Here is a 16,126-nt window from a genome sequence, read left to right as displayed (position 1 = left end):
AGTCAGAAACTGTTTAGCCCACTCAATGGGCCAGGCGGCCAGAGCTCATTTGCGCTCTGGTCCTCGGGTTGGGGCCTTCGGGCAGTGGCACGAAGGGGTATGGTTGCTGCTGAGCTCAGAGCGCAGCTAGGGCCTGTGTGCCGCACATCTGTTTCTTTGTGGGTAACCTCCTTGTCTCGACACCTGGCACACAGTCTGGCCGCCCCTTCTCAGGGGTGAAAGGGCTGACTGCAGGGAACCCTGAGACAAGCTGCTGCAGCCGAGGGGGCTCCGCACGTTCCCAGGACAGATGGAAGCTCCGCAGAGATTTAGAGACCCGCCTCCCCTCCTCTATGAGGCAGAGGACAGAACACAGAGCTTTGTGGGTAAAGGCAGTAGGATCGTCTCCCCGGCCAGGCGTGGCACCCCCTGCAGGAGCTCTGGTCTTATATCCCCACCACTGCCCTCCAGAAGAGGGAGGTCAGCTGTTGGACCGGGCAAGGAGGGACGCCGGACACCAGGCCTAGGCTGTCTGGTCCCAGGCACCTTGTCAAGTATAGGCCAGAACCTGCAACACAAGGTTCGACGGGACAGAAACAATCGGTTTCCTTCCTGTGCAACAAAACCTCAGGAACACGTGCTAATTTAGGGCAGGTTATAATCATCCGGAACACAGGATGCCCAAGAAGCAAAGTCCCATTCCAATACAGCCACTCCATTTCAGGGAGGGAGGAGGGGGAGAGAAAGAGACGGGGCAAGGCAGATGACAGGAGCCGAACATCTGGGCTCCGAGGACTCAGGAAGAGAGGGGTGGTGCGGCGGGCCCACGCGACTCCTCCCGTTCAGACGTGAAGGTGGCCAGGCGGGAGCTGGCAGGGAGCCAGCACGACATGGCGGCCGCTCTGATTGTTCTCAGAACATTTGTACAAAATAGTATCTTCATTCAGTCATAAACATACACAGCGCTGTTCCTTTCAGATGGAAGGAAACAGAGGGAGCTCACACACAAATACTGCAACGTAGCGACATACAAAGGGGCTGGGAAGCTACTTTTGGTTTTGGCAACAGTAAAAAAGAGAGAGCGCGACAGGAAGAAGAAATATAAAAAAGAATGTGGCATTGGTCCCTATTCATTAAAAAACAAAACAAAAAAACAAACGTACTTGGGCACGACACCGGATCAGGCTTGGTTTGTTGTTTAAAATTTCAGAATAGGGGATTTCTTTTTGTTTTAAAGTAGCGCTTTTTTTTTTGATTTTTAAAAGTTCGACAAGTCACATAACACTTAGAACATCAAAAAAGCTTTTGAGGCCGAGCCCGGCTTTGAAGTCACCGTCCGTTCCTGTGCTCGGGGCTCTCGCGGGACGCGGCCTCCCAGCTGGTCAGTGGGTCTGAGGTGGGCGTCTCCAGAGCAGTGCCACCCCGCCCTCCCACGGAGCACGCCCACCACCGGCCACAGGAGCAGCCCTTGCTCACGAGCCGGGCGGGCGGCGGGCAGGGCCCTCAGGCGGCTATCTTCGCCATCTGCTGTTCTAACTTGGAAATGCGCTCGTCTTGATTGCAGATTGTGTCTTTTATAGATTTGATCTCTTTTAAAATCTCATCCAGCTTGGCTTCATTTTGCTAAGAAAACACACAAAAGGGAGGGCAGGGCGGAAGGAAGGACACACGTCAAGATCTGTGCGTACAGCTCCACATTGCGGAGAGTTCCTAAGGCAAGGCCTTGGCACCCAGGTGGCCCTCCACCCTGCCACCTGCCATGGCTCAGCCTGGCTGGGAGGGGACCCAGGTGATGGGAGAAGGGGGGACTCCTTCCAGCTTCGCCACCTAGGAGCCTTCTCAGGAGTCCCGATCCTGTCTGCCCCCATCTCCCGCTGACTCTCCGCTTCTCAGCATCAGGGGCCCCCGCCCCTCATGATGTTGTATGCTCCCCCACCCCCAAACTCAGAGATGGGTTTGTCTTTAGAGCATGATGGGGAAAAGCAGGAGGCTCCCGTGCCTGCTGAGAGGCAGGCAGGGACAGACACCTCCTGTGCTTTTTATCAACAAACGGAGCTAATAAAGCCAGCCAGATGGCATGTGCCGCTGTGTCAGGTGACCAAGGGCAGCTGAGGCTTGGGCACCTAAGCTGAATCCATCACCACTTCCTGAAACCCCACCGTCCATCCAGCCTGTCCACAGCTGATGCCCCAGGCAGGAAAGAGGACAAGGCCACCTGGCACTTCTTCCCTCAGGTGCTTACCACGCTGGCTGTATCTGCGGCTTTCTTGGGAACATTGATCAGGTCGCACTTCTTGTTCGCCGTGGGCTTGCTATCGAGAATGTTCTTCTTGACCACCTTGAGGTCCCTGTTCTTGCCTGGAATGTAGCCGTGCTTCAGGGAGATGAGGAGCGGGTCGGCGTTCTTCCCCTCAAACCACTCTTCAGCCTCCAGCGCCGCCTCCGGCCCCGCCGTGTCTGGGTACAGGTCGTCTTGGAACAGGTCCGACTGCAAGGGAGGTTGTGGGGGACCCTCAGACCGTGAAGGAGAGGGGCCTGGACTCGGACTTGAACCGGAACGACCGAGAGAGGTGGGCACTCACCTTTCTGGGAACTGTCATGATAATGGGCTCGCACTTTCTCTCATGAAGTTTGAAGAACCTTCGATGGGGAAACCAAGGCAGAGTTGTATTAATAAGTGAGATCGGGAGGGATGACCTCAGTGCTGGGTGCAGTCAGCCCACCACCCAGGGGCAGCGCCAGAGAGTCGCCAGTGACAGACCCCAATCATTTGTGGTGGAGACAAGTCATAGCAGCCACGGTGACTCAGGGGCGGAAAGACTACTGCGGGCGCGAACACCGGCAGGCCAGACCGCCTCGGTGGCCTGGATGCCGGCCCTTCCCGGGGCGGACATGATGCTTCAACAGCACAAACGAGCCCGGGAGAGAAAACGCTGTCATTTGAGAAAATTACCATGCGCATCAAACTCAAGGAAAATGGGAATTGACCCAAAAATGTGGCCCGGATGCCAACTCACAGAAACAGTAAAAGGATCTGTGCAGAAACGTGGAGGAGCACATGGCTTTCTGATTTGGTGAGGGAAAGGGCTACAAGCTCTTCCTTCTGCCAGAGACAACGGTTCCTCGGGAAGCCGCTGACACGGCCTGTGGGCCTTTTCCTGGTCAGAACAGGGAACCATCAAGAGGTCTCACCCAGGCTCCTGGCAGGAGAGCCCAGCCCTCTGGCCAGCCCACCAGATGCGGTGACAGGAACTCAGACGCCAGTAGAGGTGACCACCTCTGCATTCATGAGCCTAAAGGAGCCGAGTTACTACTATCTCAAGCCTCCGACATCCAATGATGCTTCCTCCTGTGGGAACTACGCAGCCTTTGGCATCTGAAGGGCCTCGGTTGGGGCGTGGAGTGCAAATGGCCTGGCGCTTATACATGTGTTGCTCCACTGTGTGTGGCTGGGAACGGTGCTGCCTGACCAGTACACCACCTCTGCCCCACTGTAACCAACACCATCGGAAACGGCGGCCTCCCTCAGAACCCGGCAGTCAGCGCAGCAGTGGGGAAGGCTGGCCTGGATTCCATTTCCAGCCCCCCACCACAGCCCCTCCAGGCCCCCCACCACAAAGCCGGCTAGAAAGAACACCGAGCCCAGGGAGTTGCTGGACATGGTGGACATTGAATGAACACTCAGAAACTCACAAGCAGGAGGTGTCCCGAATTACTGTGGGTTGTGGTCTTTTAACTTTTAGATGACCCGTAAAACCAATACTGGACGTAATCTTAATAAAGCTCAGATTAAAATGACTTTGACAGGGGAAGGGAGGGGAAAAATGAGATGCTGATACCAAAGGCTCAAGTGGAAAGAAAATGTTTTGAGAATGATGATGGCAACAAATGTACCAATGTGCTTGACACACTGGAAGGATGTATGGATTGTGATAAGAGCAGTAAAAAGGATTTAAATAAATAAATAAGTAAATAAAAATAAACGGACTTTGAACCGGTTTTTAATAGTTTGGTTTAAACTACAATTTTGGATGATCTGCGATAGTGTTCCTTCATTCCTCCAGGCAACAGAGCTAAATGCATTTAAAACACCGGGAAAGTAGAAAATCTATTTAAAAAAACAAAACTTTTTCTCCTTTCTTAAAAAAAAAAAAAAATTGCCAGCGGTCACTCAAGTCTCATGCAGCTGAAAATTGGGGGTGGGGGGGGGTGGGAGTCTGACCATTACACCATCAGCATAAAACTAAAACAAGCCCTGAGCCATAAGGGAGGCAGATGTTTTGTAACAGCAGAATTTCCTAAATGAAACTAAACTAACCCCCACTGTCCCTCTTGACTTGTCTGGATCCTGGGTGGGGTCCAGGATCCAAGTCAGAGCCCGGTTCTTTCTCCTGCATGTAGGATGCCACCCCTCATTTTTGTCTGGGGGCACTACGGCCAGGCCCAGCTTGAAGATACGGAAATCAGGTTTCACTACTTCAGGAAGTGAGAGTTGCGCCTTGACCTGGTCCCTCGCGCACAGCACCCGAGCTCCCCCAGCTGAGTAACGCAGGGGCACGGCCGGAGTCAGCGGTTGTGAAGGGTCCCTAGAAGACCAAGTTTCTGAATATGGGCAAGAAGCAGTCAGTAATTCTAGACCCCACACGGGGTGCCAGGACTCAACGTTCGTAATGCATAGATGGTAAAACCTCCTGGTGCCCAAACTTAGTTAGCCTACCATCCTCTTTTCAGAAAAAAATTTTTTTTGCACAGCCACCCCTCCTGGGCAATTCCAAACGTGTGGATTATAATCCACAAATCCCACAATCCAGGGCAAATGCAGGCATCTGTTTTTGCCGCCCCTTTCTCCTGTTCCAGGATTGCCTACTTTGGGAAGCAAACATTGGTACCAAACTTTGCATGTCAAAGAACGCCAATTCCTTACCTGGCAATCTCGCATTTGTTCACATCAAGTCCCCTCTTGGGCATGTAACCCATCCCTCGCTGAGGCTCTTTGCTGCTGAATGTGTTGAGGTAGTGGACATACGGGGATTCATCCGTGATCTCAAAGTAGCGGATACTGCTGTCGCCCTGTAGGAAACCAGAGACAAGTGTGCTTAATGTTCACAGAGGCATCTGGCTTAAGTGGGTCTCTCTACCATGTCAATCCAGCATCATCTGGGGTCCTCTGCGGTGGCTGACCTTCTGTGGTCCCCAGAGGCTTGCCTAAGGCATAGGACACCTTTTCTTTCTGTGGTGCTCTGAATTACTAGGTCTGGCTCTCCTAGCCTTAGTCTTTGAAACTCCCACCAAATAACTAGACAGGACCTTGTGGGTGGCATTCTAACATGGGGACTGGTCAGCGCTGCCATCCCCCTGAATCTAAAATATGCCCCCTCTGAAGTGAGGGCGGGCTCGCTCAGTATTACACGGAAGAAGAGCCAGGAGTGGAACATGCCACGGGGGCTCTCGAGACCCCTCCACACTACACCGCCTCAGTCCAGAGAGGTGGTGGAGTGGTGACAGCAGCACCATGCACTGGGACCACTGGGCAGGCTTTTGAGACTCAGTGAGTAAGCAGAGGGCCTTCAGCAGGAGGCTGGCTGGAGGCGGGGGTGCCTCTGAGCTCAGGCTGATGGCAGAAGAGTGTGTCCTTTGGGCATTGACTGGCTGGCGTAAAGAAGCTTAGATCAAGAAGGCTGGGGGTGGGGGGCAGAGGTATGTCTGACCCCCACCTTGGGCAGATGTTGAGTTTGACTCTCCTCCCCCTTGGAGGATCAGAGGTGAGACATCGCCCTCACATTCTTTCACACTTCCTCACAGAGCCAACCTGCACCACTCATCAGCGATAACAAGCTGTAAACCCCCAGCTCCCTCCTACGGAAGCTCCCAAGTTCCCCCAAGAAACCCGGCGCCAAGTTAAAAGCAGAAATATTCACGCTGCTGCCAGACAACTGTGTTACAGCTCCACACTGATGAGCACCAGCAGAAGATCCAAGCGCCCCCAAAAAACCCGCTCCGGACAATCAGGTGATAGTAACAGTGAGACTCCACCCCCTCTAGTTAAGCATTGTAGTGGGTGATCTTTAACCTCGAAAGGTAGTACTATCTCATTGCAATGTGTAAAAGCCTCAAGTTATCTTGTTCACAACGGTCAGATGTTTTGGGAATCTGACGCTGAAACTCGTCTGTCAATGCTTGCGTAATTAACATGTGGTCACACCAGCCTGAAGGGGCAAACGTGTGGGAAAGAAAATGGTGCAAAGCACTGTCTTAGCTCAAGAGCTGGGAACAGCAGCTAAATGTACGGTTTCCTTCCAGAATACCCACAACAACAGGCCGCCTGATGCTCACATCTGGGCAGCCCCCTCCCTGTCTGTTCTAAAACCCTCTGTGGCGGGCACTCACCAGCTGTTGACATCTGGCAAGATCTGTTTCCAAGCAAGCAGGCGCACACCCTGGGACTCCACTGTGAAGCCAGGTGAACAGGCGCATGCGACAGATACACACATGCGCACACTCGACAAGTCACAACACCAGAGCCACACGTTTCCATGTTCTAAACCTCTGAGGGATACACTCCTCACACAGCAGTGCATGAGACACACGTGAAAACAGCCGCTTACCTTCCCACACAGGTAGATGATACTGGTGTCAGGATCATAAAAAGGCAGCAACACCCCATTGCTGGTGTCCATTTCATGAAGGGCAATTGGCTCCTGCATGTTTTTCTAGGGGGAGGAAAACGAGATGCACATTTTAAAGATGCATTTCTATAACCTTATTAGACATTCCTGTGTGCTTAAGTTAGGGCCCGTCTCTGTCCTTCACATTTAAATCTTGCCAGTTTGAGCTCCACGCAGCAAGAGTTAAGGAGGTTACAAAGTGGGATCCGGCCCGCTGCACATTTTACTGGCTTCACAGCTTAACCGACTGACTCCCTGGGGGGGACCAAGAATGCACTTTGGACACACAGGGAGGATGAGCACTGGACATTCAACTGATGACAAGGGAAAGCTCAGAAAACTGCACTGCGAATCCTATCATCTGAATCCCCCAAACTGAGAACCAAACCGAACACACTCACTGGTGTAGCTGGTCCGACTCACAGTCATCCCATAGGACGGAGCAGAACTGCCAAAGGCTGCCCCATCTTTGTGGAGTCAGGCCGCTGGCGGCACGGGCAGGCACTTGGCAGATAACCCACCAGCCGCTCTGGGGGGGAAGTACGGTAGGGGAGTCTGCTTCAGTGCTTGTGGGGGCAGTTCGACTCTGTCCAATGAAGTTGCAGTGAGGCAGGATCAACCAGTCTCTGGTTTGTTTGTTCAATCTTGACAGAAGAAGCCGACTGCCGTGGAGAAGATGCTGGGGTTGAACGGCCAGCCTTCCACTTAGCGAGGAAGTGCTGCCCCCCTATCTGCTTACTGACCCTAACACGAAAGCCCACCCAGAAGAGGGCGTGCGCTCCAGTGGCCCGTGGCAGAGACGGGGCGGGGGCGTACCGGATTCCAGAGAGCCAGCTGCCGCTCGCTCATGCGACTGAAACCAGTGGTGAAGACATTCCCGTCGGCCAGGAAGATGGCCCTCATGGGCCTCGCCCCTTCGTGGGCTTTCTCCTTCTCCTGGGGAGAGAGCAAAAAAGCACAGGAGACACCTTCAAACACACGCTCGGCCCCACGCCAGCTCACCCGCCAGTCAGGCTCCCCTCGGAGGTCAGTGCTGAGTGCCCACCCCGCCGAGGAGAAGAGGAAGCAGAGGGACACTAGCTAGTCAATGAGCAAGTGCCAGGCCCTGACTTGCCGCCTTCCCTCGTCTACTGCTGCACCCTGCACCTGACCCCGGCCCGTGCGCTGGGAAGAAAGGACACACGGAACACTTGGTCAACTGCTGGCTCTCCAGAAGGTAAGGCCCCGGCTGCCAGGACTGGGCTTCGGGATACTCACAGCAACAATCTCCTGCTTCCTGGGATCGATGACTCTCACTTTCTTGTCTTTGGAAGCCGTGCAGATCAGACTGCCGTTCCGGTTCCAGCTGACATTGTAAATCATGTCGGAGTGCATGTCGTCCAAGTTTATGAGGGCTTCCCCGGTCCCCACGTTCCATATGATGATGACATTATCGCAGCCTGAAAGCAAGCACACCCGTACCAGTAAAGAGGAGCAGCTGGACACTGCCACGCTGCAGAAAGTGACGGATGGGGGGCACAGCCAATGGTCACTCCCCCGACAGCAGCCCCTTCCTGGGAGAAGAGACAGTCTTCTGCCCCCTTCAGGGCAGCTCTCCTCTGAGCCACACGGCGGCTACGGGCCAGCACCGCCTTGATGGTACTGACTGCCCACCTGAGAGCGCTACAGAGAGATGCACAAGGGGCTGCCTGGTGGGCGCTAAGAACGAAAATGACGTGAAGCAAAAAGATTCTTGTACAAGAACTACAGTTCACAGAGAGCAAACACAACCCAAGAACGACACCAAACCAGAATACAGGTTTTTTTTGGGTGTAAAGAGTTAGACAGGCTGGGTGGGCCTTGAGTGAGGACAAGTGTCACCGTCGGGTGGACAGCCTCAGGGAGATCGCGTTGCTTCTCTTTAACAGCCTTGGAGCGACTACTGAGAGTACTGCACCACGTTGAAGGGCAGGTTATTCTGTAAAACAGAGCCCAGACTCCCTGAGCTACTGTGGTACGCCACAATAAATGCAAGGACTGGCCTGTTGGTGGGGGAACCCCGAAGCGTAAGGAAGCAGGCATGTGAACTCAGGAACTGGCCACCGCGAGGCTCACCACGCAAACTCAGCCGCGCCGTGCTCATCACCCTACCCTTTCCTGCCTCCAGGCCCTAACGGCAAACCCCAAGCCAGCGGCTGTCAAGTCAAAGCTGACTCACGGCGGCCCTGTGTGCCCGAGTCCAACTGCCCTCTGAAGTGTTCAGAAGTCCACCCCGGGCCTTTGTCCTGCGGGGTCTCCGCATGGACTCTTCTGGCCAACAGCAAACCAATGACTGCTGCTACCAGGCCCTCGGGTTCCTTAGAGAGGCATCTGTGCTGCTTCAAGGCCATGCGGGTGAACTCGAGAAGAGAAGGGCAATCTGGAGGGGAGTCTTGCCAACGAGACAATTTGTTAAGCTGTGAGAAGTCGCCCACACGGGACACCGAGTACCTCAGGGCTGGAACACATGAAGTGGAGAAGGGGCCAGCACAGAAGTATGACAAGTTAGGACTGAACTCTGGGGTCACAGGCCGACGCTTCCTCTGCCTGGGTCATCCCAGGAAAATGGGTCACTTCAGCCACGGTGGCTGGACCATGTGGTCTCGAAATGCGCAGAGTGCCACAATCGATGGCGCTCCTGTGCTCCTAACCCACAGAGTGGAGGCCAGTCTGCTGGTGACACAGCGAGGCTGCGCAGAGACGAGCAAGGTAGCAAAAAATTTCCATGACGAAATTCGCCCCTGGAATTTCCTCTTCCCTTATCACACCTGAGGTTCTGTGGGGTAACCTGGGAAGGGCTCTCTGGTATGGGGATTGGTCTGTGTGGGGGGAGGGGGGTCGCCGGGCGGCGGGGGCACCAGAATTAGGTAGGGTGCTATTTTTGCAAAGCAGCCCTTGGCGATTTTTTTGTTTTCTTTTCATTGAAAACTCTAAGTCACAAAATACCTTCTACTCCCCAGATACCTTGCCCACCCATTTACGAGTGAAGGGAAAGATCCGTAACATTAGTAATGATTTTTAAAAAATAAATCAGCCTCTTGGACTTATTATTTATAAACAATACACGCACCCATTTTTGAGTACACACATGGTCAGGTCTGACAGATGTGGAGGCCAGTGTAACCAGCAGCACCAGCACAATAGACAACACTGCCCATCCTCCCGGGGCTCCCTGCTGCTCTGAGTACTGATTTTATAAAAGAAAGCTAACACCTTAAATCTGAGACACAGGGAATGATTGTCATGAGATCAAAGTTGGAAAATCAGAAAATGGGAGACAACAGCCCTGGGCCACCTGGGCGCCCCCACACAGATAAATGGAGGTTCACCCCCACAACAGACTGCTACAGCGCCTACGGCAGGAAGCACAATGCCTGGCCTGGGACACGGGTCACAGTGTGCCACCAAGTGCCACAACAGGTCAGTGCTAAGTGCTGGAGCCCCTCTCGTCTGTAGGAACATCAGGTCTGCGGAGACCTTCGGGACAGAAATCTCAAAATGGCAATGATCTCGCTGCGTGGTGGGCTCACAATGGACTGTCATGGACTCCTTTTACTAATCCTCTAAATCCACAAGGACTACTCACCCCAGGGAAAATGAGATCACTTTCTTAAAAAGGATGGAAGGAATGTGCCTAACGGGGCACCTCAAAGGCGGTGACAACATGGGGGCTGGAACCCAAGGCCGCTTGGTCCCAAGTGTTCCTTCTGTGCCAGCCGTGTGCCCAACACTATAGCCATGGAGGGTCCCAGAGGAACCACCGGAGTCTGGGGACAAGATGTCTGCGGGACTGCCTGCCAGAGTGTGGCTATGAAAACGCTACAAACCCATACATGCACTTGTTTGGGCTCGGGAACCACAGCACCTCCTCCTCATTAGAGCTTCCTACACACCCGTTTCCCGCGCTGGCCAGCACACAGAGCTTAAATGGCCACAGTCGAAACACACCCGCCATTCGCTGCCCTCCACACACAGGGCTGGGAGACGTGACGGCTGGGCACGGGGAGCAGACGGCTCCTACCTGCGCTGAGAAGCACGTTGCGAGAGGTTGGGTGCCAGGCCACGATGCCCACTCTCTTTGAGTGGCCTTCTAAAATCACCACGGGCTCCGTCAGGGAAAGGGTGAGTCCGTTCTCGGGGATCTGCCATACCTGTGGAGAAGAAGGAGGCGCCTTTAGGGAGCACACAGAAAGCGGCCATTCGACGTGAACACTCCTCTGCACACAGAACCATCCGTAGTCTGTACGTGACAGGCAGCGCAGCGGAAACGACCGGCTTCCCCGCTAAGGTTACTTTTACATTTGGGGGAACATTGAAAATGAGAACCTCGACATGGTCCACACACCTGGGGCCTTGAAGGTGTATGACTGGCCATTTGAGAGGCCACTATGGGTCTCTCCCCAGTAAGAAGCGTCATGAGAATCGAAATTCACAGGGAAACAAGTAGTCCAATGGACTAATGGGCCACCCAAACATCAATCTCCACAACCCAGACACCAGAACTTGACTGGGCCGTATCACCAGCTCTCCTGAAAAGGACCCCACTGGCTGGTCCTAGAGAGAAGAGGAAGCAAATGTGGAACAAAACTCAAAATGAAAGAAAAGCGACCAGGCTTACTAATTGGATAGAGTGGTGAAACTCCTGAAACTGTGGCCCCAGGCACCCTTCAGATCTGGACCTGAGCCCAACCCCTGGCTCACATTTCAGCCAAACGACAGACAGGTCTGACAGGGACCAGCATCACTGGTGAGACATACATGGCTCAGCACCACCAGCCACTGGAGGGAGGTCCAAAGGGCAGCGTTAGTTCAGGATGGTTCGTGCTAGGGAGGGATGGAGACAGGAAACACAGGGAGCCGGTGAGTGAGGCCACATGGAGGGGCTCCACTGGGTGAGAGGACATCACGTGTTGAATGGAAACCCACGAGCTCTCCTGTAAGCCTGCACCCAGTTTTTAAAAATAAAATATCGAAAAAAAATAAAATAAAAAATAAATAAATAAATAAATAAAATATCGTCTACAAAACACTTCCCCTCAGCTTTGATTGACTATCGGTGAGGACTGTGCTTTACACTCTGTTCCGTTCAGAACCCTCCATTTAGGAGCCGTCAACTCATGAAGAACCCCCAGGATGATGGAAGGGCCAGGGCAAAGAGAGGAGCTGAAGTCAGGCATTAGCAGACTTGGGAGCGCACCGATACTGTATTTTAAATATGACATTTTCTGCAATGTAATTTACATGTGGAAGATGAAAATGATACTTAATGCCTTCATAGCAAAAGAAAGGGGGGGAGGCACATGGAACCCCATCACAAGTAGTAACTTGTATTTGAAAAGACACTACACAAGACAATGTAAAGACAGATGGGCTGAAAATATTGGAAAATCAAAAATCTGATTAGCAGCTTGCATCTAAAATACTACATAAGGAACTCTTACAACTCAACCATGGAAGGAAAAGTGACCCAATGTGAACATGGGCTGAGGAATCTAACAGAAGGGTCTTCAAGACAGATAGGCACATGGCCAGTACCCACACAAGAGGCCAAACCTCCTCAGTCATCAGGGAAGTGCAAGTCCAAACCATGGAAACGTGCCACCTCCCACCCACTGGGAGGCCACAGCCAAAGCGTTGGTGAAGATGTGGAGAAACTAGAACTTTCTACTGGGGATGTGAAGAGCAAGGCTGTGCTTTGGAGAACACTCTGGCCGAGCCTTGGACGATCACACTTCCCGGCGGTTCCACCCTCTGGTGTACACTCAAGAGAAATGAAAATATGGAACATCCACACAAAAACATGAACACGAATGTTTTCAGCCAACATCATTCAGAAGGAACCGCTCCCCAAGTGCCCACCGACTGATGACTGCCTGAACTAAATGGCGGTGGCCACACAAGGGAAGATCATTGCGTCATAAACGTGAATGAAGAACCGATCCCAAGCCCACTGCTATCTTGTGGATTCCTAGCCAGTGACCCTGTGAGACAGAGCCGCACTGCTTCAGAGCGTCTCCAAGGTTGGCAGTCTTAACAGTAGCAGACAGTCTCATCTTTTTCTGCCTCCAGCAGCGAGTGGGCTCAAATCGCCGACCTCTCTGGCCAGCCCGGCATTTAACCCACTGCCCCACCAGGGCTTGAGTGCTATTATGGAGCACAGAGTATATGGTTCTGTTTATGTGAAATGTTTGCCAACAGACCAATAGGCAGAAAAGCAGATTAGTGGCTGCTTGGGGCCAGGGCCTAGGGCGGTGGGATAACAGCTAAAGTCTGAGAAGTTTCTTTCTCAGTTAAGAAAGCTAATAATGGTGCTTTCGAACTGTTGACCATGGGGATCGCAGCCCAATGCATAACCACTACAATACCGGGCCCGAACACTGGAGACACATAGACATCTCACCAACTGGAAACGGGAAAAGGCCGACAGCAGTGGGGGAGGAGAGCCAAAGTCAGCAAGGGGAAAGGAACAAGGCGGCTTTGTGCTGGCTTAGCAACGGGTTTTTTAAAAAGTGGAAAATGTTTATCTTCTTAAACGTGACAATTACAATTAATAACGATCATCCCAGAAGTTGTTGAGCAACCAGTCTATGAACAAATGAGTCAAGAGTGTGCTGCTGAAACGGCCTGGCTGCCAGTGGAACAAGTGAGCAGCAGGATTTTCCTACGGGAGGAGTTTTACGGAAGAGTCACACAAGGTATTTTTGCCACTCACGGGGAAGCAGAGAGCTGGATCAGATGAGCGCCTGGGCCCAGCTGAGCTGTGTGGTCCTGCAAGGAAGGAGAGTAAGAGCGGAGCAGAGCCGTGCAGAGTGGGGACAGGCGGGAACAGAGCGGTGGCTTATGCTGACAGCTAACTACGCCCCTGGTGTGTATCGTGGCCAAAAAGCCCCTACCCCTGAGGGTCTCACGTTCAGGCCATCTCTGGATTCCCCAGAGCCTCTCAGCACTCAACACATTTTGAACAAGGCAGGTGTGACCCAGTAGAGGCTCCTGCCTCTCTCTGGCCACAGCTTTTTGCTGGGCACTGGGAGAGGGCTGACATCTGCTTCCCACACAGCGCTATCTACACCTTTGGTTAGGCAGGCACAGGAGGAGCTGGGGTTAGCTCCGAGCATGGGGTCAGCCCACTGCATGAGACCTATTTAGAGTGTTGACAAGCAAGGAGGTCACTCTGAGGACTAAGGGCACGTGACCCAAGCCAAGGTATTTTCAATTGCTTCATATGCACATGAAAGTCGGGCAATGAATAAGGAAGACCAACAAATCGATGCATTCGCACTATGGCACCAGAATGCTCCTCAAAGGGAAGGATAGCGAGGTTAGTCTCATGTACTTTGGACGTGCTGTCAGGAGAGGATGTCATGCTTGGTCAACGGGGCGGGGGGGGGGGGGGCAAGGAAAAGAGGAAGGCCCTCAACGAGATGAATCGGCACAGCGACTACATCAACAACAACTGTGATGAGGGCCCAGGACCAAGAGGTGTTTCATTCTGTTACACAAAGGGTTGTCAGGAGCAGGAATCCACTCAACAGCACCTAACGATAACAACATGCTCTTTATCTACCAGGTGGGTTCCGCCTCGGATGACTGCTAAACATCAGGTCAGCAGATCAAACCCAACAGCTGCTCCTCAGGAGAAAGGATGAGAGGGTGTAATTGTAGAGATGTACAGTCTCAGAAACCCAAAGGGGCAGCTCTACTCTGTCCTGTAGGGGCAAGGTAAGTTGGTTCTGACGGCAGTGGGTTTGTTTGGGGGCCTGGACTGCTAACTGAATGATCCGTGGCTGAAGCCCACCAGGGGAGGAAACCCTACATTGGGTCACTAGGAACTGGAATCAACTCGGTGGCAGTTGATGATGAGCATAAAGAGGAAGCCCTCACCCTCAAGGAGATGGATTGACACAGTGGCTGCAGCAATGGACTCAAACATGACACGGGCTATGGGAACAACATCTGAATATAAAAGCAGGATTGAAACTGTAAATGGGTTGAAAACAAAAACAGTGACAGGAAATTGATCAAAGCATGAAGTCAGTAGAGGAACAATTATGAAATGAGGTTTGGGTGACTAACAGGAAATGCATTTTGCAAGATCAATAAGAACTGAAGCTGTAATACCTCCTACCATCACCAGATGGCACCAAAAACACAAACAAAACAAACCCACTGCCACTGACTAGATTCTGACTCAGAGACCCTGAAAGGACAGAGTACAACTAACTATTGCATAGGGTCTCTGAGGTTGTCGGTCTTTGTGGGCGCAGACTCATCTTTTTCTCAAGGAGCAGTTGGTAGATTCGAACTGCTGACCTTGTGTTCAACAGTCCAATGCATAACCCACTGCACCACCAGGGCTCCTTTTAAACGAGGGTAGCTGATTTCCATTTTGACAGTCACTAACTTGCAGAGCAGGAGCCCTGGTGGCTCCGTGGTTACGTGTTTGGCTGCTAACCATGAGGTCAGTGGTTCAAACCCACCAGCAGCCCTGTAGAAGAAAGATGTGGCAGTCAGAGTCCCACCACATGAGTCACAGCTCTGTGCTGTCCCATAGGGTCTTAGGAGCAGGAATAAACTTGGGGGCAAAGGTTTGGTTTGAATGGTGAGAAACCACAGATTCGCTAAATCCCTAATGAGGTGTGTGGGGGGTGGGGGGGGGCAGCCATCACATCCCAGTTCCTCCCCTCTGGGGACATCACCTTTTCCTTTCTCTGGCTTCTCCACCATCCCTCCAGCTAGCCTGTGGACTAGGAGGAAATGGTAATGAAAGAGAATAGGCATTTCTACCATTTTTTTTTTTCTCTACCATTTTTGAAACCAGGAAAACTCCCCGCTTCTTCTTTACGTCGCTCTCATGGCTGACTCAGCGGCTCCTGGAATGCAGGTACCTCGTCCACCTCAAGACCTCACCGCCTCTACTGCAGAGCCACGGGTAGGCCATGGAGGCGGTGGGCAGAAAGGCCCGGGTCTTGGGAGCACAGTGTCTACTCTAACAGGAGGAAGGGCCTCTTCCGCTAGACTGGAAAGCAGAGACTGCCACTAGAAGGGATGGCTGTGTGGTGATGTGAAGGGAGGACACCAGTGCCCACAGGCAGAGAGCGGGTGTGCAGTGCAGCCAGGAAGAGCAAACGCTTCAGCCAAACTGCCCAGGCCCAAGTCCTGGTTCTGCCCTCTAGCAGCTGTGCGGCTGTGGGGACAGGACTCCGCCTTTCTGAGCCTGTTTCCTCACTGTAGAACGGGGACCGCGAGGAAGCTCAGTGGGGTTGTTGTGAGAATGACTGTGAAAGGTCACACAGTCAGAATAAGCCTGGGCACATGGCACGGGCTCATGAAGTCCCCGGCCATACTTGTATAAAGCAAGTTCTGGGGGCAGATGCCAATGTCCTGAGGTTTTAAAATCACGCTTGCTAAGTCATGATGACCTTGGTGGGGGGAGGGGAAGAAGAGGAGGAACATTTGGGTAACAT

At 52.8% G+C, this 16,126-nt stretch overlaps 1 protein-coding gene across 1 annotated transcript in view; it reads right to left on the bottom strand.

The window, feature by feature from the left end:
- Positions 1–620: 620 nt before the first annotated feature.
- The window catches only part of CORO1C (coronin 1C), a 95,306-nt gene continuing 79,800 nt past the window's right edge, over positions 621–16,126 (bottom strand). The window contains exons 4-11 of the mRNA XM_075534507.1: positions 10,684–10,813; positions 7,902–8,083; positions 7,461–7,580; positions 6,585–6,689; positions 4,904–5,049; positions 2,562–2,619; positions 2,222–2,467; positions 621–1,602 (exon numbers count right to left, since the gene is read on the bottom strand). Of these exons, the coding sequence (XP_075390622.1) occupies positions 1,483–1,602; positions 2,222–2,467; positions 2,562–2,619; positions 4,904–5,049; positions 6,585–6,689; positions 7,461–7,580; positions 7,902–8,083; positions 10,684–10,813 (1,107 nt within the window). The 3' untranslated portion in view covers positions 621–1,482. The remainder of the gene's footprint in view (positions 1,603–2,221; positions 2,468–2,561; positions 2,620–4,903; positions 5,050–6,584; positions 6,690–7,460; positions 7,581–7,901; positions 8,084–10,683; positions 10,814–16,126) is intronic.

The sequence above is a fragment of the Tenrec ecaudatus genome, chromosome 16 (genome assembly GCF_050624435.1).
Source record: "Tenrec ecaudatus isolate mTenEca1 chromosome 16, mTenEca1.hap1, whole genome shotgun sequence".
Taxonomy (NCBI): Eukaryota; Metazoa; Chordata; class Mammalia; order Afrosoricida; family Tenrecidae; genus Tenrec; species Tenrec ecaudatus.
The sequence above is the reverse complement of the archived record's forward strand: the minus strand, read 5'-3'. Positions and strand labels throughout refer to the sequence as shown.